Source organism: Cicer arietinum, chromosome 6 (assembly GCF_000331145.2).
Source record: "Cicer arietinum cultivar CDC Frontier isolate Library 1 chromosome 6, Cicar.CDCFrontier_v2.0, whole genome shotgun sequence".
Taxonomy (NCBI): domain Eukaryota; kingdom Viridiplantae; phylum Streptophyta; class Magnoliopsida; order Fabales; family Fabaceae; genus Cicer; species Cicer arietinum.
Window position 1 is genome coordinate 12,462,962 of NC_021165.2, and position 27,786 is coordinate 12,490,747.

General features: G+C 33.2%; 1 protein-coding gene across 1 annotated transcript; it reads right to left on the reverse strand.

Moving 5' to 3' along the window:
* Positions 1 to 290: 290 nt before the first annotated feature.
* LOC101514164 (protein CHROMATIN REMODELING 4) lies at positions 291 to 17,744 on the reverse strand. Its single transcript, XM_004504615.4, has 11 exons — positions 17,180 to 17,744; positions 15,308 to 15,555; positions 14,338 to 14,439; positions 13,450 to 14,220; positions 12,220 to 12,327; positions 9,346 to 12,132; positions 6,308 to 6,465; positions 5,229 to 5,343; positions 4,537 to 4,610; positions 2,826 to 3,471; positions 291 to 2,730 (listed from the first exon to the last, which is right to left on the reverse strand). The coding sequence occupies exons 2-11, from the start codon at positions 15,509 to 15,511 to the stop codon at positions 715 to 717; spliced, it is 6,981 nt and encodes a 2,326-aa protein (XP_004504672.1). The 5' UTR covers positions 15,512 to 15,555; positions 17,180 to 17,744; the 3' UTR covers positions 291 to 714.
* Positions 17,745 to 27,786: the final 10,042 nt, after the last annotated feature.

A 27,786-nucleotide genomic window follows, 5' to 3' on the forward strand; every position in this document is an offset into this window, starting at 1 on the left:
AAATTTACTAAATAAATTATAAATATGTTATAAATTATTTCTATAAACTATCTTAATCAATCTTAAAAATACTTATGTCAGTAGATAATTTTAAATAAATCAATCTATACGAATCTTAGATCAAAGTATATAAACTCAAAACTCAAAATATGCACTATGTAAGCTTATATACAAATCAGAGCCGCAGGTGCACGTAATCCCTAACCATACGTACCACTACTCTAAATATTTTGTAATGTCTAGGAAACAAAAATTGGGAAAATTTCGGAGACCCATTTAATTCTATTAGATGAATGACAAATAACAAATTATCAGTTTTTCACATAATACATAGTACATACTGTATTTTACTCTGAACTACATTTGTAGAATTGAGCTCTTTCAAGGAAATGCCATGACCTCCAAAGGCATACTTCACAGTTCATACTAATACAAGGTATATTGATTGTCACGAAGAATTATTGTTATCCCATTCCAATTGCAAAAATTGCCATGGAATGATAAGACAAAAAGGGCTACAAAGTACACAATACACAGCAAGCAACACTATATATTTCATTTCACTTGGAGAAAAAACTTTACATGTTCTCAACAATACTATATATATTTGCTAGTTCACTCACTGTCATACCTACAAAAATTCTAGCACATTGGTGAAAAGGCTTCAGCAGCAAGAATAAGGATTCAATTTTTATCCAAAAGCCACTACTACAGTTATGTTTCTGGATCCCTCACAGAATGATCTGAGACAGTTCCCTCAGATGATACTTCCACTTCATGCAACCGTTCAACCCGGGAGGGATCTGACTGAGTTTTACTGGAATCTCCACTATCATGGACTTGTTCTACTTTATGCTCTTCAGGTGAACACCACTTTTCTGGTGAAATCTGCCTAGGCTTCTTATTTCTGAAGGCACCTTCTGAGTCTTTGAATTTGGCTCTGCCGATGGGCCTTTGTGATGGAAGCTTGCTCTCAAGAAAGCTTGAAGAGCTTGGAATTGATGGAAGATGAGAGCCAGGAGCAACACAGGAGGCAACCAACTGGAGCACTTCAGGAGAAGGAGATAGTCCCGAGCAGCTTGTCTTTTTCGATGAGTGTGATGAGTTCGCCACTTTTAAATTAAGAGGGGGCAAGTTGAGGTCAGATTCAATCTGCTGAGGTCCTGTCGGAGGAAGTATAGGAAACGGCGGTGGCAAGGGAGTTGAGCTTGAGGCACCATTATCACCATGATTGCTGTGGTGAAAGTCCATAGACCAATCTGGAAGAAACTGCTCGGACTTGTGTGATCTTCTCTTCCTTTTCTTCTTGAGATTACACCTGGGGTCTTTCGGTAGGGAGGGAGGCGGTCCAGGGATCACAAACGGAGGAATTGTCGGCTTGTCATCTCCATATAGCATGCGAACTGAGTGAGCAATGGCCGATACTGTGGGTGGCAGTTCAGGATCAGGAAGTTTGGCAGGGGAACTAACGGCTTGTCGTAACCAATGTGGAAGCTTGTCTTTTGAAGAACTACTTCCAGCTACTTCTTCCCCTTTTGAGTCCATGAGATCTGGTTTCGTGGGGTTGGATAACAATCCTGAGCTAGTAGATTCACCATTTCCTACGTTGATGCTATTATTATCATGCATGTCGTTCGGCGTTCCATCCAAAAGTACAGGCAACTTTCCACGCTTGGTGTTTCTGCGCTCATCCTCCTGCTGCTGTATATAAATGTTGCCCGAGCAATTCAAACCTAAAGAACTCAAGCTGCTGGTTCCAAAAGAATTGAGCAGAAATGGTCTTTCTGTCAGCGCATTGGAAGAAGTTCCTGGTCTATCAGATGTTTCAGCAGAAGCATCATCAGGAAATTTCGCTCTGTTTTTATCATAGTTCCAAGATGGAAAAGGTGCAAAGTGATCATTTGGCAGACTAGGTCGGTCCATTGTTCTAAAATGTGGAAGACCAGATGCAGAACCACCTAACCCTAATTTCATGTCAGTCATATGGTTTTGAAACTTTGGTGGCAAAAGAAATTTGCTACCTTGCAAGGCCCTTTCCATCATTCCATCAGAGATTGGAAAATGCGAAGCTTTGGTAGACTTGGTTGCCTTGGAAGACGATCTTTGTTGCACAGGAAAGGCTGGCCCCTGAAAGACCTTAACTTGTTCCTCCTCCCACCTCACTGATAAATCTTCAGATGTTTTATACTTTGAAAACTTTAACTTGGTATCTCTGAGCATGGCATCCCAATTACCCCTTCCATGCCTACGAACACCGATCCAGAGGGAATCAAGTTCATCTTCAGACCAACCATCTGATTTTGACTTTTTTTTCGTCAGTAAACTACTCGATCCAGATCCAGTTCTCATCATTATGTTTTCAAGGACCTTCCGATGGTTTTCTGGGAAAGACGATAATGTGGTTGGCCTTTGTCCTAAACCCAAGGTGGGGGGAACATCCCTGTCTTGATGATTATATCTAAATAAATCTTCTGGGGGTATTTTGAAATTAGGTAATGTTGGAAGGTCTTGCATAGATCCACTCAGAGCTTCGAGTCTGCCTCCTAACGACAAATTAGGTAAGAGGTCTGGATGTGAATTTGGAAAGCTCTTAGTGGTGAGTGGAAATCTCGCCAGCAACCTTTCATCGAATGGCAGGTTTGGCAGGGCCATTTTCTCCTGGAAAGCAGCGTATCTAGCACCTGAACTCTCACCTGCATCAGATTCCTTTCCTTGCACAGAGGGTGGAAACTGCAACAACAAAAACATCACTCATAGTGACACATGCATAATAGTCAACCATAATGGAAACCAAAATCCACAAACATATTAATAAGAGAGCATACTGGAACAAATGGGAGGAAGTTATCAGGGATGCTATTTTTGAAACTTTGTTGTAAATTTTCTGCTGATGCATCTGACAGTTTGGCATTTGCTGCCTTTTCTTTACTTCTTGCCTCAGCATCCATGGATGTCCCAGTGCAAGGGGCAAGACTGAATGGAAACTCTTGTCTGGCTCCACGCCTATTTTGTCTCCAATTTAATTTTGAAGTGTTACCCTCTGATGATTCAAACTGGTTAGCATTAGGAGCACAGAGTCCCAGAACAGGCAACAAATTGTTGTCGGGCACAGAGTTTTTCATGTTCGTCACCCCTTTATGGTGGTAATTTGGAGGCAACGATCGAGCTGGAGTATCATCAGAAGCATCAAAGTGATGGCTCATTTTATGTTTCGATAGCTTGTCGATCCTTGATAAGAAATCAGCGTTGCTATTTTGAGCTTCTGAAAGTTGAATATTTTTGCTGTCCTCTATGTTGGTAGAAGTTCCTTCTGGAACTGAATGTTTTGGCCCAGCACCTAGATCTCCATCATTTGCAATGACTGGAGGATGCATGAGTGACTCCGTACCTGGAAGTGCTTCTGCAGGATGTGATTCTTTAACTGCATTCCTCTGAGCAAGTCGTTCCTTTTGCCGAGCACGGAGTTTAGCACTGTTGACCATTAGCAAGTGCAAATATTTCAGCATTAAGGACCAACTTTATCATAAAACTAAAACCCATTGGATATAATAACAGTGCCATTCAAACTACCAAAAGACATGAGATATCTTGGTACTTGAGTTTGAAAATTACCAATTAGAGTGAATAATTTAAACCATAAATGTATGAGTGTTCAAACTACCATTATCAATTTATCAATAGCATGCAAGATTTGCTAAGAGATCCAGGTAAATCGTTACCAGAAGTCAAAATTGTAGCATCAAAGGGTTATATTTACCAAAACACTCTTAGAAAAACAAACTCCTAAATACGAATAATGCATTCGGAAATAATTGGTATTACCTATTTAGGTTGAGATAGAAAGGGAATGATTGGAAGGATATAAAAAACTTATTCTGAATATTCTTTGTATTCTGAATTATGATGCTGAGTGTTTATGCTCAGAATTATACAATGTATTGAATTGGTCACGGTTGTAAATGACTCTAACGAACTCCTAACAGCTGTTAACTAACTCTTAACAGCTACTCCCATTGTTCATTTTTAATTGTTGCTTTTGATGAAAGAATGTGTTTCTATCTATTTGTCGTTTTCAAAGTTCAATATAACATTTACGTTTGTCAATAATATTCTTAACTATTTATTTTTGTTGCAGACAAATAAATATGGAATGATAAACAGTTAAGACTATTATAGAAAAAAGACATAATTTCATAGAAAAGTAACAATTTATTGACAGCTTTGTATATGTAAATAACCTTAAAACAACAATTGAAAAGGAGCAGAGAGAGTATAACTAATCAGATATATGTGCACGCATAATACAAAGAGAAAGAGTGCATAGGATCATAACAAAATACATCATAACAACTAGTACATATACCCTTTCCCCTGCACATTGTTAAAAGAAACCAGATGAAAGAAGCCTGCCTGCGCAGAATACCAGAAAGAAGCCATAAAAAAAAACCAACGGTACTGATGACATATCGTTCTTCTATAATCATGTCTAATAAGTTTAATTAATGTAATTCAGAAAGCTTGAAAAATATAACATACAATTTTGTCTTCAGGGCCCGTCCTGCTGGTGTATATTCACGCTCAGGTTCTGGTTCTTTTTCCTCCTCGCAACTCTGGTTGAATAAGCACATTGATAGAAAACATTAAATAAAACATAATTTCTACCGGGAAAAATAAAAAATGCTAAATAAAATGCCAAAGCTAAAAGTGGTAAAGCAAATTAGCAAATCTAAAATTTTAACAGTCAATAATTAAGCAAGTGATCTAAATTGTGAGCAAGGGCTACTTACAGCCTTCAACACAAACTAAAACAAGATAAAAATCTTAAGTTACAAGATAAAAACTTCCTGTCAAATGTAAAAAATTCCAATACTATGCATGTTATTGTTGAGAACAAAGCTATTTAAATCAAAAGGCATAAATATAGCAAAATGCTATTGGTCCACAACTAGTATCTGATGAAAAAAATTGTGATTTGACAAAATCCAGAAAAGCATTTGATCAATGAGAAAGATGGAAGCCTGAAACCCAACTTAATTAATCTTATATTTGATTAACTTGTATAACTGAGAAAAGCTTATGTGCAGATGTTTTGAGATTTAATCGGAAACAAACACTTCTCATCAGTCGTCACCTTCAACCAGTGCTATTGACAGCCAAATATACAATTAGAAATAATAAAGCTTCTTAAGATATAGGTTCTACTTACTAGCAGAAAGAAAGCAAATTACCTCACTCACTGCTTCACTTGGGTGTGGAGCATATGCTTCTCTGTAAGAAACAGCTTTCCTCTGCCGCTTCCCACGACCAAGAGCTGCTTCCTCCTCACTTTGATATTTCTCCCACCTACAAACAAGTTTAAATGTGTAAGAAAATTCAAGCGAAGACATTGTTCATACCACTTGATGGCTAACTACACTGTCAAAATGCAGCATAATATGAATTAATTTTTTGCATACAATATTAATCATTAACAGAGAAAAATCTCATTCAGGTTTTACCTAGAAGATTCTAATTTATAAAAAGTGGTTTCTTGTAAACTAATCATAGCCCCATTACGATCATGTGGTCAAAGAGTTCAATGCTTGCTACTTCAGTTCTCATAAGTAATTACGTGTAAAAAACAAGTATTGGCCAGCCTGCATTTTGATTTTATTTGACGGGCATGTTTAAATACAACCAATTCCCAGGCCTTCTATCTTCATTTGACCACTACAGCTTGCATACAAGAAAGCAGTTTGACTAAACGAGGAACTAAGAAAATTAAATACAGAACACAAGGATCAGGAATAATCCTTAAGGGATGTGAAACCAGGGAAGAAAGCAACGAAAAGAACAATGAACCCCCTCAAGGCCGTATTTATAATGCATTCACAACAAATATCTATTAATGTGATTGCTAAATCTAATCCTAGTCAGCAACTAATTTTGGATTCTACAGTTAATGCAGATTTAACATGAGTAATAATACAAGCCATGTGACCAATTCTAACAAAAAACCCAAGGAAAAAAAACATAAGCTTTATGCCACCACGTGTGGTTGGCTTCTTAGAAACCAACAGAGACAAGGAAAACTATCCTTAATAGTTATCATAAAACCTCTGTTTGCATTAGAGGTCATTTGTGACAAGGAGGTACCGCTCTCATCTACAAGAGTGCACTCCAGCAACAAAAGCATCTCTTAAATTTATATTTCAAAGTTCATAAAGGACCTTAAAATGATGTTTTTCACAATTATTTTATAGGTACTTTCTTATACAGCACACAGTCATTTACTCAACTTTGAAATTGTCAGATAGAAGCTCCTTACCTCACACGCAATAGTCTGTCCCATTCATTTTCTTCGCTGCCAATCACTGTGTTATCCTCTTTCTTCTCAGATTTTTGTGTACCCATATCATCGGTTCCATGAGGAGGGGATTCACCCTCTACATGTTCTTCAGTTGGTTCGTCATTCCACTCAAGGGCCTACAAAAGAAAATTTCAATCTCGATAAGGGGAAGAGTATTTAATATATCCACCTGTATCTACGAGCATGGTGATAAAACCAAATTAACAATTAAGAGCAAATAAACAAAAGATGCAACCATATATGCAGATTATGCAAGATCTGTCGATCAAAGAAATCCAAATCAGGGCACTGTATGTTCCTAGGTAATAAATAATCTAGCCACATGAAGAAGTAAAAAAGCATAGTTGTTTCTAGGTCAAGCACAAGATATGGCACAAGGAAATTGTGAACTATGCCTATTATGAAGTTGTTTGTCAATCTCAACAAGTCCACGATTAAAATTTTACAAAATCTAATTCAACATGATAGAACAAAGCATATAGAAATAAAATGGCATTTTATCAAAGAGAACTTGGATTATGGTCTTATAGTTGCAGTGTATGTCACTTCGGGATGCAAATTGACAGGTGTATTAACAAAGGGACTTTCTACAGAACAGTTCCTAGAACTTACTGGCAAGTTGAGAATGATATATGTCAATTCACTACTTGAAAGGGAATCTTCTATTGCAGGAAGCTCTTCTAATATTTCCTTTTATATGGATTTATTTCCTCTTTTCCGTATAGTTGTTTTCCATAATTTTCATTGTTAGGACAGATTCTCTTTCCTTAAATTTGGAATAGCAATTAATAGAATTTATGTGCATCGGTCTATAAAATGTAAGTTATGTTTTCATGCAAAATCTAGTTTCCAGTCAATTTTCTCTATATATGTGTAAAGATTCTAGGTTCTAGACGAATTTCAATGAACCAAACAAATACTGTATCTACTAGCTAATAGTCAACTACTTCACCTTCACTGAACCCAGCATGTCATTCTCAGAATCCCCTTCAGCAATATCAGTTGAACCATCTTGAAGGTTTGAACGATCAAGCAATTTTAAAATGGCATTTTCATCCCACAGAATCTTGCTACTGCTATCTGTACACTTATCCTCATATACGTCACCAAGACCACCAGTCCTCTTCCGGTGCTTCTGTCCTCTATCTGCTACTGCCTCATCTTTGTGACTATTATTATTTTCATTTGTGTCTTTTCCATTAAGGCCAGGAGAATCATTGAAGAGTTCTTCAGTTCCCCATTTTAAAATATCTTCTACTTCTTTTTGAGATCCAGATTTATTTACAAAAAGTTGATCAAGCATCAATTTCTTCTTAGCAAGCTGCAAGATGCGTTCTTCAACGCTGGCACGAACCACAAGCCGGTATACCAAAAGTCTATTTGATTGCCCAATTCTGTGTGCTCGATTCATTGCTTGTATATCTGCATGAGGGTTGAAATCAGAATCATAGATGATGACAGTGTCCGCAGAGGCCAAATTTATCCCAAGTCCACAGGACCTAGTTGATAACAAGAAAACAAATCGGCTTTTGTCTTGGTTGAATCGTGCAATTGCTGTCTGACGATCTGCTATGGAGACAGAGCCGTCCACTCTCTCGTATGTTTTAGGCCCAAATTCTATGTTCAAATAGTCCTCCAGGATGTCAAGAAGTTTTGTCATTTGTGAGAAAATAAGAACTCTGTGACCTTCATTGTACAAAATCTTTAGCATAGAATGCAGAAGAGTCAACTTAGCTGAAGCCTTTATTCTCATTTCATGAAGGAACTCAACAGATCCAGAATCAGGCTCAGTCCCTGGTATAAGATATGGATGATTGCAGACCTTCCTCAGTTGCATCACAATGTTCATCATAGATTGATGAGCAATACCTTTCCCAATATTCCGCAATATTTGATAATTCTTTGTAAGCATTGCACGATAATATTCAGCTTGGATGGATGACAACTCAACAGGAACAATTCTTTCTGTCTTGGGAGGAATATTTTGCATCGCATCCTTTTTAAGTCTGCGAAGCATATGAGGAGAAACTAGTTTTTTCAATTCATCAACTTTCTCTGCAGTCGTAAGATCGTTAAATCTCTCCTCAAATGAAGATAGAGAAGGAAACGAAGCTGGCTGTAAGAAATTAAGCAAGTTGTACATCTCACCAAGGTTGTTCTGAAGAGGGGTACCCGTCAAGAGAACACGATGTTGAAAAGAGAATGTATTTAGCAAGCTGAAGAGCTTACTGTCTGAATTTTTCAATCGATGGCCCTCGTCAACAACAAGAACTTCCCAAGGAATTCCCCGCAAATGAGAATAATCAGCAAGAACCATTTCATATGTAGTTAAAAGCACATTAAATTTATAGGCTTCTGTTTTCTTATTCAATCCACTTGGATCACTTGCATGCCATTCATACTGCCGAATTACGCCTCTTGCTTTTGCACAGCCATGATAGTCTACAACGTTCACATCTGGAGCCCATAGCGTGAATTCAGCAAGCCAATTGGGCATTGTGGTAAGAGGTACCAGGACCAAACAAGGACGTGAAACTTTGAATTCAAAATACAATGATGAAATAAAAGCACCAGCAGATATTGTTTTCCCAAGTCCCATCTCATCAGCAAGTGTATTAACAAAGGGACTTTCTACAGAACAGTTCCTAGAACTTACTGGCAAGTTGAGAATGATATATGTCAATTCACTACTTGAAAGGGAATCTTCTATTGCAGGAAGCTCTTCTAATATTTCCTTTTATATGGATTTATTTCCTCTTTTCCGTATAGTTGTTTTCCATAATTTTCATTGTTAGGACAGATTCTCTTTCCTTAAATTTGGAATAGCAATTAATAGAATTTATGTGCATCGGTCTATAAAATGTAAGTTATGTTTTCATGCAAAATCTAGTTTCCAGTCAATTTTCTCTATATATGTGTAAAGATTCTAGGTTCTAGACGAATTTCAATGAACCAAACAAATACTGTATCTACTAGCTAATAGTCAACTACTTCACCTTCACTGAACCCAGCATGTCATTCTCAGAATCCCCTTCAGCAATATCAGTTGAACCATCTTGAAGGTTTGAACGATCAAGCAATTTTAAAATGGCATTTTCATCCCACAGAATCTTGCTACTGCTATCTGTACACTTATCCTCATATACGTCACCAAGACCACCAGTCCTCTTCCGGTGCTTCTGTTTCCGATGCTTATGTCCTATATCTGCTACTGCCTCATCTTTGTGACTATTATTATTTTCATTTGTGTCTTTTCCATTAAGGCCAGGAGAATCATTGAAGAGTTCTTCAGTTCCCCATTTTAAAATATCTTCTACTTCTTTTTGAGATCCAGATTTATTTACAAAAAGTTGATCAAGCATCAATTTCTTCTTAGCAAGCTGCAAGATGCGTTCTTCAACGCTGGCACGAACCACAAGCCGGTATACCAAAAGTCTATTTGATTGCCCAATTCTGTGTGCTCGATTCATTGCTTGTATATCTGCATGAGGGTTGAAATCAGAATCATAGATGATGACAGTGTCCGCAGAGGCCAAATTTATCCCAAGTCCACAGGACCTAGTTGATAACAAGAAAACAAATCGGCTTTTGTCTTGGTTGAATCGTGCAATTGCTGTCTGACGATCTGCTATGGAGACAGAGCCGTCCACTCTCTCGTATGTTTTAGGCCCAAATTCTATGTTCAAATAGTCCTCCAGGATGTCAAGAAGTTTTGTCATTTGTGAGAAAATAAGAACTCTGTGACCTTCATTGTACAAAATCTTTAGCATAGAATGCAGAAGAGTCAACTTAGCTGAAGCCTTTATTCTCATTTCATGAAGGAACTCAACAGATCCAGAATCAGGCTCAGTCCCTGGTATAAGATATGGATGATTGCAGACCTTCCTCAGTTGCATCACAATGTTCATCATAGATTGATGAGCAATACCTTTCCCAATATTCCGCAATATTTGATAATTCTTTGTAAGCATTGCACGATAATATTCAGCTTGGATGGATGACAACTCAACAGGAACAATTCTTTCTGTCTTGGGAGGAATATTTTGCATCGCATCCTTTTTAAGTCTGCGAAGCATATGAGGAGAAACTAGTTTTTTCAATTCATCAACTTTCTCTGCAGTCGTAAGATCGTTAAATCTCTCCTCAAATGAAGATAGAGAAGGAAACGAAGCTGGCTGTAAGAAATTAAGCAAGTTGTACATCTCACCAAGGTTGTTCTGAAGAGGGGTACCCGTCAAGAGAACACGATGTTGAAAAGAGAATGTATTTAGCAAGCTGAAGAGCTTACTGTCTGAATTTTTCAATCGATGGCCCTCGTCAACAACAAGAACTTCCCAAGGAATTCCCCGCAAATGAGAATAATCAGCAAGAACCATTTCATATGTAGTTAAAAGCACATTAAATTTATAGGCTTCTGTTTTCTTATTCAATCCACTTGGATCACTTGCATGCCATTCATACTGCCGAATTACGCCTCTTGCTTTTGCACAGCCATGATAGTCTACAACGTTCACATCTGGAGCCCATAGCGTGAATTCAGCAAGCCAATTGGGCATTGTGGTAAGAGGTACCAGGACCAAACAAGGACGTGAAACTTTGAATTCAAAATACAATGATGAAATAAAAGCACCAGCAGATATTGTTTTCCCAAGTCCCATCTCATCAGCAAGTATCACATTTTTAGACTTATACCAGCATCTACGCAACCAGTTCAGAGCCTCAAGCTGATGGGGATACAAAGAACCACCTTTCAGTTCTTTAGGCTGCTCTACAAGATTAAATATATCACTTTGATGGTCATTGCCTTTTTTAGTTGAATTTTCCTTTGATGCATCCCTTTCCAGTGTGAGTGTTTCAAACATATTAAAACGTGCAATCAAATGAGAAGAATTTTGGAGCACGGGTTCGTCTAAGTTTTCCCAAGTGCATTCATCATAAGGTTGTTCGGTCCATTTAACAAATGCTTCAGATGCTCCATCTTTGGAAGTGCGAATAGCAAGCAACCGCTGAGGAATCTTCCACTGTTCCTTACAAACATTTATTATTGCCATCCCATTCTTTGCCTTGTAATTTTCTAGTTTTCTCTTTGCAAGAACTTTTAGTTGGGATTCAGAAATCCAACTATTGTGAATATGAGACTTTCCTACCCACTTAACTAAAAATTCATAGGAAACCTTGTCTCCATTTGGACATGAAGATTCAACTGCATTAGCATCCTGAACTTTATTGTCAACACCGCTACCCATTCCCTTCTCCGCATCCACTTCCTTTTGTTTTGTTTTAAGAGGGACGTGCATTTCACAATTTTTTGGAAGCTCGCTGTTCCTGTCACCTCTTAAAACAACATTAAGATTCTCCTCTGTCTCCAACTTGTCATTTGCTTGTTCCAACTGTTCAGCAGATACAGCAGAATCATCCTGATCTATACCACCCATGGCACAGGAACCTAAATCATCGGTGGCTTTACCCAATGAATTTATGAGATTTCCATTCTTACTTTCCTTTGATATTGATCTCCTGTATACATTAATTTTTTCCACTCCATCAGTGCTTTTCAACTTTCCTTCATCAGAACTCTTGACATTTTGAGAATCATCAACAAGATTTTTAGCCGATTCAACATTCACATCATTATCACAAGCAGAGTAATCTTCTAGTAGCCTGGTCTGGTTTTCTGACATTACCATATCGCCAGAAGGTGAGTCATCCCCAACTTTCAAGGATAAGTTCCGTAATGAGTTGATGTTCTCACCTTTAACTCGACACCCTAAGACTCGATCAACCTGTGTACAAGTAAAAAGAAGACATGATAATCACATAAAAGATAACAGGAAAGACATTTTCTTTAACAGCTCTTTCAAGATGGTTACCTGCAGAGATTCAAGAATAGCATTGTCTTCATGCATTAAAGTATCCTCCATGTGACTTCTTGCTTTATTAAGCTCATTGGACGTGTCTTTCATTACCTTAGAAAACTTCTGCATCCAAGCAAAAGCAAATAATGCTTACAGTTAATCACAATTGTCATAAATAGCATATAAACAATAATTACAATGTACTCTACATCTCAGCAAGTATATCAATATACATCAAGGACCAAATAGAAGGATTAATATATTCAGAAAGTAGTTTTAATATATTTCTTCACATTATACTGCTTTGAAACCTATATATAAACCACAGCTACTGATATGCCAAAATCCAACCCAATGTAGTAAACCTTTCATACTAGAAGAAATATTGATACTTTCCTTTTCTCTTTTCCTTGAGTTTGTAACATCTCAAAAAGATTCTCGAAAGCAGTGTCTAAATCTGGTAATATTCAAACTAGCTCTTATAAAAAATGGTGAATGTAATCTATACATATCATCCCTAGTATCCTAGCCATTGGTCAACTGCTAGCGTGTTGTCAACCTGCAATCTCATTCTTTATTTTTGCATTTAACATAGGATATGGGGAAATGCATAGAAATTAACAAATGAAAGGCATCTTATGCCATTAAAAAATTACAGTTGCAAAATGCTACACATTAAAGACCTTTCTTGTTGACCATTTGAGTCATCAGAAGTCAAGGCCACAACCATTAACCCTTTCATATCAATAATGCCAATAAATGAAGTTCCAATAAATGAAAAAAGTGGCACCAAAATAGTATTTCAAGTGCATATTATGGTATGAATATGATAGGGAAGGCGAATAAGGAAGTAAGAACAGTAATTCCTTTAACATAATCTCCCATGATCCGGAATTGGTGTCAAGTGGAGCCAAAAGAAGGAAAATTATTGATTATTTAAAATAGGACAATTCTTAAACACAAACAATTAAAAATAAAGTGGATATTTGAAATTTTAATAGCAGTTAAATTTATGTATGTAATTTAATGACAAACATTCTAGCTCTGTAAATAAAAATATTCACAATATTATGCCTCAATTTAGTCATTGTAATTATTAATAAAATGATGTCTGCAGTTTAACAAGAACTACCCGATAGGGTGTGCAGTATGTTGCCTATCCAGAAGTAAATCAATTGAATAAAATGTTTTAAAGGTTCATAAAAGTAAACATCTTTACAAGAAATAAGAGAGCAGAACAAATACCTTATCTTTCTGCCGAGCATCAGATTTCTTTTTTCCGACATCCCCTTTTGATACAGATGTGGAAATTCTATGTGTTGTGGACTTTTGCTTCTTGTGGACTTTATTGTTTGAAGACTTTGACTTTACAGAAGTAATGACAATTTTTTTCCCTTTATCAGTCCTACGCTTCTTTTGATTAGCATTATCGTTAATAAATTTAAGCTTCCTTTTTCTCATTTCCTCTCCACCAGCAGTAATAGCAAGAACAAGTTTTTTTCTCAAAGGAATTTTATCACAAGATAAATCAGGCTTCTCCTCCAGCAGATCATCATCTGCGTCTAAATTAGTAATTTTCGAGGGAGATAACACTTCCTTATCAGGTGAGGCTGACTTCGTGTCCTTAGGTGAGACTGTTGGGGACAAATTCAAGTTCTTTTCATCAGCATCCCCGCATGATGAAGTTCCTTCCGTGCTCTCAAGGGATGGGTCCACTAGCTTGTCGCTACCAGTTTCGTCTACTGGGGAAGACGCTGGTTTCATTCCAACGAATTTGCCTCCCATAGTTGAAATAGATTTTCCTTTGCTGGAGGAGGACCTTTTCTTTGAAATATGTTTATTTCCGAAAATTCCAGAAACCTTTTCCAGGTTGAGGGAGTTATCTCCAGCTTTTGATTTTGCAGGTACAGTCTTCGTCCTCGCTCGTCTTGAAATTGAATCCAGGTGGTTTAAGGGATTTAGTTGATCATTTCCTTCAAAGCAGCTTGGACATTGCCACTTCCCCATTGGGATGCGCTTCAGGAGATAAAATCACAAATTATAAAAGTAAAAAACAAATAAAAAATATACATCCTGAGAATCATGACTTCATAATTAAAAAGCTCAACATAAAACCAACTCAAACAAACATACCTTAAGAGGAGGGTCAAGACACTGTTTATGATAAGTGCGAGGACAGCTATCGCAGCACAATAAGTTGCCACCAAGATCACAGATCACGCATTCATAGAAATACTGGATTCCAAAAACATTACAGTTAGAGCATTCAAACTAACAGTATATGAAACAAAAAAAATAGCAAGCATCCCAAAAAGATTTTCCTATAAATAAAATATTAATAATTGAAAAAAGACGGCACTATGAATACGTACAATAAAGATATGCAGCTACAAAATAAAATACGAGGAAATTATTAACATGACAATACATCCAAATCTAACCCCACTGTGTATGTCACAAAAAGAAAAATAGAAAAAAATATGTTGACAATATATCGTCTTAAAAGGTAACAAGAAAGACTAAACAAGAAAACTAATATCGGGAAAACAAGCCCGCTAATGTTGGAAAGTGAACCCTCAAAAGATCTCATTAGCTGAGCTCCATAAAAGCCAAGACAATTTTTTCCCAAATAAGAGACAGCAGTATATAAGATGATCATTAACAATAAATGCAGCAGCCAGTAACAAGAGAAGTTCTAGATTGTGTGCAAGCCCAGCCAGTGGCATACTACAAGAGTATGTCCCAGAGGAAAGTGCTGGTACTGCTTTATACCGTATAATTATGTATAACTCAGCTGAACACTAATCTCTTATTTATAGTATAATTAGATAATTACGACCAATAAATAAGGTGATCATTAGCCAATTTGCAACCTAATCATTGACTTATTTATAGAGATCATTATTATCTTAGTCGATCTTGCAACAGACGTCTAGACTCTCAAAGAAACAAACCCCACAACAGTGAAGTATTTCAAATATATGGAAATTTAATTATTTAAAAATTCTTACTCGCAGTACTTTCCTATTTACCCCTTCTTTATAAAGAACTAACTCAAGGTAACCCATCCCTAAGTAAAAATTGGGCACATTAAGTAACTCACCCCATCATGTCCCTTCTTCTTAGATGAAAATTGACCGGTGGCTTCTTCAGTCTTTAGCATGCGTTTAGCTGAAACACTCATAGAAGATTCAGATGCAACTGAATTGTCTTCTTTACCATTGGATTTCTCTTTACCGGAGGACTGATCCTGTCCTTTAAGAAGTTTTCTCCGCTTGCGTTTTAAAACCCAGTTCCTGTTAAGCATTTTAGGTGCTGATTATTTGATTTCCTTATTCATTCACATGTGTCCTGCATAAGAAATCAATACTTTGACCATCAGTGTGTCATCAATAAGTCAAGAATAAACCAATACTGCAAAGTAGTAAATAGAAAATAGCATTAAACAATAACTAAACATTAACTCAGGTGATAAAAACTACATACATTTATTATGAGTAAAAGTTTCATATTTCGCAATGAACTAATATGTTCACTTAAAAAGCTGGCCAAAAGGTCCGCACTTTTATTTTGGGTTCACCAATGCTACTAGAAATTTTATGCATTTTTCGATCATTTAAGTTTTGACTTATTTCAACTTGAATGCATTTAGAAACTCCCACCAACTTAAGTCATGATCATGAGATAGGTCTCAGGTAAGATTGAAACCCCAAAGGTTGAAGTGAATAACATAGTAGCTGAATAGAAAAGTAATTTATAACTTGCTACTGGTTAAGATAATGAATAAATCCATGGAATGTATAATAAATTGCATCGTACAACAACTTCCTTTTGAGTTTGGTTGGAAAACATGCTAATATCAGTTAGCAAGGTTTACGAATGAAAGTGGCAGTCAAAGTTAAGCACAGGCTTCCTGATGTGTACAGTAGCGATGTCAAAATCAAAGCAGATGAGACGTTTTGTTTTAGAATGGCAATTTCAAGACAAAAAATAGCCTCTGCACCTCCCCCCTCCGAGAAAAAGGGCAAAAGTTAATTGTCTAACCCTGACATATATTGGCACTTGATCTGAAGACATGTCTTAAAGGAGATATTAACATAAATAATCATCATAGCATTACCTTCCCTTTTGGAAAGTTGCAATCAATAGCCTACACCAATTCCATTGCCAACTATTAAGCCCCCATTTGAACTTATATTCACACACTAAGCAAAAAGTACTTGAAAAAATATTGCATAAGCCTACAACCAACCATCCCCCCAGCAGAAAAAAACATATAAGCACATGTTTGGTTTTATAGTAGAATCTTGTTTTTTCGCTTCCAATGCACGGTAGGAGAGAAGCTACAATTACCAGATTCTACTTTGCTGCATGGTGGCATTGAATCACTTGGGAAGCAAAAACGTGCTAAACCATTCACAATAGAAAACTTCTTGAGATACTATAGGACTCAATTTTGTTGCTATCCAAAATCATTGATGAATCAAAGCGAAATCAGATTGTTGATATCAAAATAGACAGACTACTAATGAAAACTACCATATGAAAACTATTAAATGTACTAAATCTAATGTAATCTAATGAAACGTACACAATAAACATCTAATGTTCAACAACACCACAAAATCAAAACCAGAAATTTACTCATAAAAGTTGAAGCATTATTATTATCATTCACATTCAACTTACAGGAAAACCCACAAACACATTTAAGGGACTAATCGACTCAAAAAACCAGTTCAAAATCCAAGTGACATTCTTGCTGATTAAAATCACAAATTTAGAAGCAATAAAGAACAATTAAATATCAAGTGGCTTGAGAATCAAGGGACTCAAGCACAAAGAACACAATACACAGCTGAAATTGAAGAGAAAAACAAAGATGCTGACAAAAACCCTCAGAACCAAAATTGAAACAAAAAAAAACAAACAAGAGCGTGAAGAAAGAACAAAGAAGAGAAATTAAGAAGCATACCAATCTGGTTGATGGATGAAAGAGCAATAAGATTGCATGAGATTGAGAAAAGGGGGAAGTGTTAGGGCAAGGATGGGATACAGCACCGAGAGAGAGGAGAGATGGGAGAGAGATTCGAGGAGAGAGAAAATACGAGAAAGGGGCAGACAAATGTATAAATAGAGAGAGAGAGAGAAAGAGAAATGAGATAGGTGTTGTTGTTGATGTTTGTGTAGAGAGAGAAAGAGTGGGTTTAGAGAGAGAAAGACACACAAATACGGATTCGCCGGGGTCATAGGACGGGGTTAACACTCTGACATGGCAGGAGAGAGAGAGAGAGAGAAGAGAGAGAGAGAGAGAGTTGTTGCTGTTTGTTTCAAACCCAAAAAGCACTCTTCCACTCTAACTATGCCACGTGGCCTCACGAGGACTGTTTTGCTTTGTTCTTCTTTTCAATTTCATCTCAATTGCACATTCTTCTTCCCTTTCTCTAATTCTCAATCACAATAATCTTGATGAGTTTTCGTGTTTTAGTTTCTAGAGAGATAAACTAAAACTCTCACTGTCTCTCTCTACTTTCTTGCTCCAATTCATCATATGTGCATTCTCGTGATCAAGTGCTTCTACTGCATGTTTTGATGGGTGCTTCATGTTTTTTTAATGAATTATAATATATTATTATAATAAAATGCCTTTTTATTTTTCTCTAAGTTATAAATATAGAAGAAAAAAAATATAGTAAATAGTATTAGGACCCTGTCCTTTATTTTTTTCCGTTTAAGTTTGTGTACTTTTGTCCTTGAAGTATAAATCGTGCGTGCTCATTTTGAAAAGTGGTTTATTTACTACTAGTAGTCTATTATTACTATTTACTACTAGTAATCGGTAATCAGTATTATCAAAAATAGGGTTTTGCTGTTATGTATTGTCGTATAGTTAGGAATTAGAAAAATAATGTATTAAGTCAATCTAAATAAGATTCGGTTATTTAGCCTATGGTTGCATTAATGTGCTATATATATATATATATATATATATATATATATATATATATATTCTCTTGTGAAAACAAATTGTAAAATAGATCCTCTATATATATCTCGGTCGCTTTTAAATGAGAATGTATTAGGGATTAAAAACACAATCTTTTGACATTTTATGTAGAAGCTACAAATTTATAATGTTTTAAATCACACACTTTTAAATTATTATTATATAATTTTGATTAGATTATTTGTGATTTTGAATTCATCAAGCTACTTTAGTTAATCAAGTCACTTAAATACTCATGTTCTGTCTAAATATTAAAGAGTTTATGATAAATTTAGAATATTAAATTATTTGGAAGTAAAAAAATTTAGTGAAAATTAAAATAAAGTTTGAACTAATTTTTTTAATAATTTTAAATAAAATTTGATATTTGAGTTGACCAGTTTTGATTGAGGGAAGGTTTAAACTAATATAGATTTTATAAAAATAAAAATAGAGACTAAAAGTTTTAGATAAAATAATAAATGGCAGGAAAATGTTAAGTACAAATCAATCAAAATCATATCATAAAAAAAATTAATACATTTTTAAGGAACTATAACATTAAGTTAAATCAAAATTAAAATGTATTTGGGCGATCCATTGCATAAGTCAAATGTAATTACTTGTTAGAAATTTTAAATGGGATTTAGAAACCAAATTTTCATGTTTAACAATTTTATTTGATTTACTGATTTCTTTTGGTCCTATATGATTGACATTGTTTTGATTTTAATTCAATGTTCACCAAACATAATATTCTCTTTAGAATTAAATATGTATATAAATTATATTTTTAAAAATTCTAATCTAAAATTTCAAATAGATACATCAATTTCATAAATACTCTATTTATTTATAATATTTGGTTTATCAAAGATATATATTGATCATAATTAAAAAAAATCTAAAGACATGCATATATTAATGTTTTACTTGGTACAAAAAATTAACTTTTAAAAGAAAAACTAAAACTTATAGTAGTAATTGTGTGAAAAAACATCTATAGCACGTAGTAAATGGTGATGGTGAGTTAGTGAACTAAAAGTATTATCATTCATTGCACTCATTTGTTCTCGTAATAATTAATTTGACAGATAATCTTTATAAAATCTTCTAATTTTTCATCTTAAAACCAGGGAATGATATATAGATGAATTAAAAGGTGACCAAACAAAACATGTATTTTTTTAGATTTGATGCATATTAAAAATAAAATAATATTTTGACAAAAAATAATAATAAAATAAAAAGAATACATTTGGTTTTATCTAAAAGTAACGAAACCAAAGAGATTAAAATAATATTTTGACATTAAGTTTTTTTACTCTATGCTATTCATTTTTCACTCTAAAAATAAAATAATATTTTGACATTATGTTTTTCGCTCTATGTTATTCATGTTTTATGCATACTCTCTAAAATAAATGTATATTATTTATATTTATATTTAATTGGTGATGGACTTTTAAATCCTTGATCTCATTGCTACCTAACTTATAGTTGGACGTTACAGAACAATCGATCTAAATTTAAAATTAATTATGTCTAGATCTAATGGCTATGTAGTCGAATATTAAGGTTAGATCAACCAAAACAATATATTTGTACAACATAATTTTCAAAAGAAAAATCCTTTAGTTAAAAATACCATGTTATATTTCTGTTTTTCACATGAAAATCAACAAGAAATACATATATTTTAGATGAATGTCAAATAAAAAATTATGCAAAACTTACTCGTGGAAAAAACGTAGAAAATGCGAAATAAATTGTGAAATTTCAGTGGTCATGTCATGGGTACGTATACAAGCATTTGGTGAATTCTCATGTGCACTGATGTAAATTAAATATATAAATCAAACTCCCAACAAAAATTTAAAAAACAAAAAACAAATCTTCACGTCAATTTTTAATTGGAGACCAAATGATGATATAAACAAGATAATATGCAGACACTTAATCAAATATTTTATTTTATATAATAATAAAGATATATATGAGTAATCTTACCTCCAATTATCCTTCTTCAAGAAGCTCAAAAAATTTGTCAACAGCGCGCAACCAAAGTGTTTCTGGTGAGTAAATCAAACTTTAATCTTATAAGGCACATTTATATACTAGGTTTACTCGGACCAAATCGAACAACCAATATAGTTTTTATATATCATATTATTTTTATTAGCAAAACGATTTTAGAGAAATTAAAATATTGAAAAAAAATCATTTAATTATTTTTTTCTTATTTAAGGGTCATTAAGGCAAGGGCAAATACTATAGTCAAATCTTAAATGTCGGTGTATAATATTTCAAATTTTCTAATATAAAATTATTATTATTTTGACAATAATATTATTGATATGCTTTTTTGACTGATATTATTGATATGATAAATCCTCTTAAATGATTAATTTAATAATTTTATAGTATTTTTTTAAGAAAAAATAAGTATTGAAAAGGGAAGCTTTAAAACTTGTAAAAACATTAACTCCTAAGAACCTTTTCATCAAGATTTCCTTCAAGAGACTTATTTAATTAGAATCAGAATTTAAAAAAAAAAAGAAGAGACGGTAAATTTTTTATTAATAACTGTGATACTAATTGTAATGCATGCTATTTGAGATAGAAATTTAAATATCGATCTTTTGAAGTATAAAGTTAAATTTTTACAATTAAAATTAAATTTGATTTTTAATAGGATTTTTGCATTCTTACACGCAGCCTGTTTCAGTTTTATAAAAAGTTTATTATATGAATTTATTTAAATTTCAGCTTCAATATTCATGTTGTATATTTTTAAATTTGAAAATAATATACTGTTAAGGACAAATTTATAATATAGAAAAAAAATCGTACCAAAATTGGTAATTACTCTTTGGAAGTTTTATAATTATTGAAATAAATTTAAAATTAAATTTACTCTATATTTATACGGATCTACAGAATTAGTCTCAAATATTAAAAGTCGACAGTTTTGGTCTCTCATTCAGATTTTTAAACTAAAAACTGACGATTTAATATATTTTAAATGACATGGCATTCAATTCTATAATACAAAATCATTTATATGCATTAATTAAATTAAAAATCTAAATAAACAATTTGAAGTTGAAATTTAAATTTTCACGGTATTTTATTTCAATTTCACGTGTGTTAATCACTCTACATCATTGTATTATATGTTATGTTATTTTAAATATTTCACGTCATCATTTTTTAATTAAAAAAGCAGAGGGGCGACCAAAATTATCGACTTTTAAAATAAATAAATCAATTTTGTGAATCAAAACTGTTGCACAATTAGATATGTCAATTGGGATAGTCTAGTTCAACGTGCTCTACCTCAAAGCGTCCCATCACATAAGCGAACTAATTCGAACTCGCTTACATATTTTGTTAATGAGCTGCAATTTATTGAGTCTCATTCCCCTAATATGGATTATTACCGATGAATCAACTCGACCCATTTTTTCTAAATTAATTATTAATAAAAAAATCAAAATAAAATTATAAGTCAAAAACACCTTCGGTCAACATTGACCGCGATAGAGATGATAAAATAAAATTATAATACATAATACTATGTGCAGGTAAAGTAACAAATATTTTATCTAATTTAAAGGATTTCTTACAAAGCCTAACCTTAGATATAACAACATAGAATCTTAAATAACACAATAATATACTTAACAAAATAAATAAATGGTTTAACAATTTAAATAGGTTTAGATCCCTAAAGTATTTGGTTTTGAAGATAATGGTATATCTTCTACAACCAATATATTTGTAACTAGAACACAAGTAGTCAATGACTAAAAACTAAACGCAAATTTGAAGTAAAATGAAATAATATTAAGTACAACATATAAGATGGGTCAACACTTTTAAAATCATGTAACCAATTGTATTTACAAATGAGAGTTTGCACAATTATTGACAATAAACAATTTCTACATTTATGCAATATTCGACCACCAATGCTAAACGAAGATTCAGAAGCCACAGTTGTGATTGAAATGCTCAAAATGTCACAAACCATTATTACAAAATTGTGCATAATCGAATCTTATTTAACTTCCAATTGAAGGATGTCTACATAACCATTAAGATATTCTTCTTCCATGTATATATCAAGTTCAAATTTACGATCATTTAAAATCAATTGTATTTTTCTTGATAGCCAGGGACATGCACAGGGGGCAGCCCCCGGCTGCAACCCACCACCACCAAATCAATACTACTATTATTTTCCTTTCATCCTATTAACATACTATATTATATTATTATAATATTATATATGAACTATTATATTACTCTTTCTTATTTATTTTACAAGAAATAATTTAATTTAATTTAGTCAATAAAAATTAGTTTATTTGATATTAATTAAATACATTATTTTTTATTGACCAACTTATAATTCAACTATTTTTTATAAAAAAAAGTGATCAAATGTAATATTTAACTATATAGATTATATATATATATATATATATATATATTATAATATGTTATAAATTAATTATTTATTTGACTTTTTGTCAGAAAAGAGTTATGATAATTTGATTTTATATTATTAAAACAATCTTCGGCCCCATCAGTTAGATCTCTGGATCCGTTCGTGTTGATGGCCTTCCTAGTATTAGACATATATACACAAACTATATTTTAGACTTTAATAGAAAATTAAAATAATGTAATGAATTTAAAAACAAATGAAAAGAATACAACACATTGGAACAAAACAAGTAAACAGAAAACATGAACATAACCAGTTTCTTCAAATGAGAAATAGAGTTTTCACCTTTCAATGTTCCATATACTTCTCTTCTCCTGTACACTTAAAAAAACTATTTTATAATTTTTATTATATATAATATTAATTTTTTTTCCTTTTCACTCACAAATTCGAAACTTTGACAAATTTTTCAATATTTTCAAAACTTTTGAAACTTCTGAAACATAAGTTTTTTTTTTCTAACTTGTTGATTAATTTGAAACATAATTTCAGTTATTTAAATTTTTTTTGAAAGTTTTGAACAATACGGAACATTTAAAATAAGAAATTCTATAAATTTTGAAAGTTTCGAACAATACAAAACTTCTGAAATAGCGAATTTCATAATTTTTGAAAGTTTCGAGCAGCACGAAGCTTTCAAAACTTGCTAATTTAAAACGTTCAAATCTTTCAAAAAATTGAAACTTTCGAAACTCAATTAATATGTTAATTTTGCAATGACTAGGACTAGAGGAGCGAACAGATAAATTATTTGCCTGCAACGTATACGATAGAGTTTCATCAACCGCATCATATCAACGAATGAATGAGGTTAACTGTTCACCTTGTCAACTTCTTCGTATACGTGGTTTTAGATCTCATGACCTTGACGAGGATGTTCAGCAGTCTGAACATATGGACTATGAGGAAGCTGAGTAGCAGATCGAGGAAGAGCATGTTCATCAGGGTGGGTTCCCTAAAGGGCACTTGATGACATCGGTGTTGACACAATAAGAACACCATGTGGCTCGGATAATATGGAAAGGAGAGAGATATTTTGATTAAGAAAAAGTATATTATATTTAGTATATTTTTGAAATGAAATTTAGTATATTATTTTATTGTTATGTTTTTTAATTACTTGTAGGATCGTGGTATGTTGAAGGTAATCACATATGGCTTGAATTTGAATAAGTTTGTTGAAGTACTAGTACTTGATATTTTACAATATTGGATTCAAGAATCAAGATTGGTACAATTTTCTTCAACTTATTTGACGATAGTCGACGTTGTCTCATATATACCTTTGTAGAAATGTGGCATATGAAGACCAAATTATTTCATATGTCATTTGAAGAGACGACGATCACACTTGACGGTGTCACGACTCATTTGCACATCACTCCCCATGGTAGGTTCTTTAATGCACCAATAAACATGAATATTATTAATGTTGTGATTGTTGTTGGGAGCAACATTGAAAAAAGCAACTAGTGAGATAAATTTTAATAAATGTGCTTAATATAGACTTCGGTGGTTGTGTGATATGTACAAAAGTCTCATTCCAACTAATTGGTTTGAGTGTGATGCAAGAACATACCTTTTTCGTTTAGTTGGCAACAATATTTTCACCGACAAGACTCATACTTGTATGGAGGCGAAATATATTAATTTGTTCAGTAATTTATAGCATTGTCAGGACTATGAATGGGGTACAAGTACATTGGTTGTGCTATATGATAACTTAAGAGATGAAGCTATTCATGACACTAGGCACTTCAGAGGATATATGACCATGTTACAAATATATGACTCATATTATCTTGTGTTATTAATTTATTAAGTTGTATTTGTAATTTACTAAATTATCTTTTATTTTTGGTGTAGTGTTGGATTTACGAGCACTTTCCTAACTTATGTAACTAGTGTGATAATGGAAGGGTTCTTGAATATACTCCAAGAGCCCGTAGATGGACCGCAAAATATGTTGTTGAAGGTGAGTTGTTAACATATCGACAAAGACTTGATGCTATTTTTCTTGAGGATGTAGTGTTTACACTGTATGATGATGACCGAACTAATCTTCCTTTTAAACCAATGGCGATGTTCTCTAGCTATCTTCGTTGAGGTGGAGTTTCAGTCTCATATCTACTCGACTGATGTCTTTGATAAGTTGGTCGCATTTAGTACATTTCACGTGACGTTCTTTTGGTGCCAGCTAGTATAATTTTGAAGTGGTAGAATACTTAAAGGACGTGTATGTCGATCTTTCGGAGTCTAATTCCTCTAGTGATGTTTCCTGGTAACGTCTCTGAGAACTAATATGTCTGATACTTAAATGTTTCACATGTTCCATCATCTTCTGCACAAGATGTTCCATCTTCGGCATGAGACGCTAAAGCATTTGAGCTTTTATTTAGGGTCGTACAAATGGTAAAGTTCATGTGATACTAAGTGAGTTACTCTGCAGGTTCCCAAGATGCCATTAATAGATTGCGTTTGTATATTTTATATGATTAATATATTTTGTATCATGAATATAATTCTCATTATGACAAATGTTTATTTCCGGGCAATTATGCCACTATTATTTTATTTCTCCAAAATAAACAACGAACACAAATCTTCACGCATACAGATTAATATTCATTTAATGAAACACAAGATGATTTAAAAGCTTCACACATACAAAATAATCTTCATTTATTGAAAAACAAGATAGTTTGATAATTGGATCTATGTGTTCCTAATACTTGAGACGTCTTGCATAAACTATTTCTCATTCCTTCGCATCATCACTACAAAAGTATTTCTCATTCCTTTGATGGTGGTTACTTTAGCAAAAAGAATGTCGTATTCAAATTATAAGACAATGACACAAGAATAACATTATATCTTGTTGTTATCATGTAACTCATCTTTGTATAGTCATCCACTTTTCTTTTTCTTGAACACTCAAATTAGAAATTTTCAATGAATTCCTCACTTTTTCAACAATGTCATAGAAAATATTAGAATAAATATTATGATGTAGATTGATCTATTTGTCCAAATGTGTCAGAGCTATAGACCAAGATTTTCACCCCTAACCTAATAATACTACAACTACCGATAACCATAATTTCCATCAGAGCAAAACATCTACTATGTCATTGATATACTGATGAGTAAAAATAAAAAAATGACTAGTGATATGGTTGTTTTGAAAATTCTTGAGATGATTGCTTTGTAGAACGTTGAGATAGTTGTTTTGGAGATCCTTTAGAAGTATCGACATATTCCCAATATTAAGGATCACGAGGAGGATCAAATTATTTTCTCTTTTTTATTATTTTTAGTAGCTCCATTGATTTTCACTTTATCAAGTGGTGGATGCATTGTTGTTGTATGTAGAAATACAAGTTTACACACATTTGTCTTGGAATATCCTTTGACCAATAATATTTTGTATCTTAATGTATGCTTTCATTGTCTACCACTCTTCTAAGAATTCATATTTTGATAAAGATTCCCCATGCTCTAATGTATGCTCAATGCTTAATTTTCTCCAAAAATCATGAATGGTGTCTAAAAGAATGAGAGTATAAGATATCTTCAAATATGTCACTCACAAGCATATGATAACCCATGAGTTGTCCTGATTGAGCAACCATATTTTGTTTTGTCAATCGATAATGTTTTTTCTGAAAAGATGTTTTGATACTACACATTTAGTTCTTCAACATCACATTCACAATATCTCAACTTTTACACAAGTCTTCATTTCTAGTTTGCAACATGTTTTTTAATCACCAATGAGCAAACTCGGCTCTATAAATAAATTAAATAACACAAATTAAAAAAACTCACATAAATGACTCAATCATATTACTAAAAAAAAATCATAATTTAAAAGTACACGGTGATCATTGTATTCCATAAATGCATCCCTTTATTAGTCGAATATACAATCTTTTTTCATTAATACATTACCTCATCTTGTCTATCATTTTGTATATATTTTTTGTATTTTACCCCAATATTTTTTTCAATATAAAAACGACATAGCAGGTTAATTGAAGTAGGAAATATGACACCAATAACTTTATCTTGGTAAGATCTCTATTGGTCACAATAACTTTAGAAATTAAATTCTTAGAGACGAACAATTGTCTTACCTTTTCAAATGTCTAAATGAAGTTTTATTGTCGCTCTTGTTCTAAGTAAGTAAACACAACAAAAAATGTCAATCCAGTAGATGTTACACCAACAATTTTAAGCAATGGTAACCAATATCTATTTGTTGTGTATGTGCTATCTCATATCAAAACAAAATAAAACATGTTCAACAACTTTATACGATAAGGATGCGTCCAAATATGTCTCTCAAAACATTTGAATCTTCTCGTCTTCTTGTCTAATGCACATAATTTTTACTTTGTATTAATTTCAATAGATGTTTCCCTTATGTATACGAACCTCTCAAAGATGATCGATAAGTACTCCTTGCATATATTTGAGTGAAAACTGTGAGATTCTCTTTATTTTGCTCTTTCAAAGCATGCAAAATGATTTTAGTGTAAGCCTATATTTTGTCATATCATTAATAAATTTTCACTCATCTTCATTCAAACGTCCCAAATATAAATTTTCACTCATCTTCATTCAAACGTCCCAAATTAAATGTGTATTCAACAATGAACACGAATTTCTCATCCTTCACTGATACTCAACAATATACATCTGAGTTTGAATGGACAGTTACACTTGTGAGATCAAGTTACTTGTTGCACTCAAATATCTTTCTACTACCTTATCACAACACAACACATAATATAATCAAAGAAACACCTATTTGAGAGAGAGAGAGAGAAAAAAAAAATAAGTAAAGAGAAGAGACAATAGAGTTATTTTCTGATAATTGCTGATAATGAGACCAATATGCTTTTGAATTCAGTTTATTTTTTCATAAAACATCGTTAGTCCGAATCAATGAATTTGTTATTGGATTTGATGATTTATTCCTCAAATTATGGTAGAATATATTTCAGATTGAAATGCTCAGTGAAATATCATATATTTCATATTATTATAAATACATGTTTGGAATTCATTCATCTTT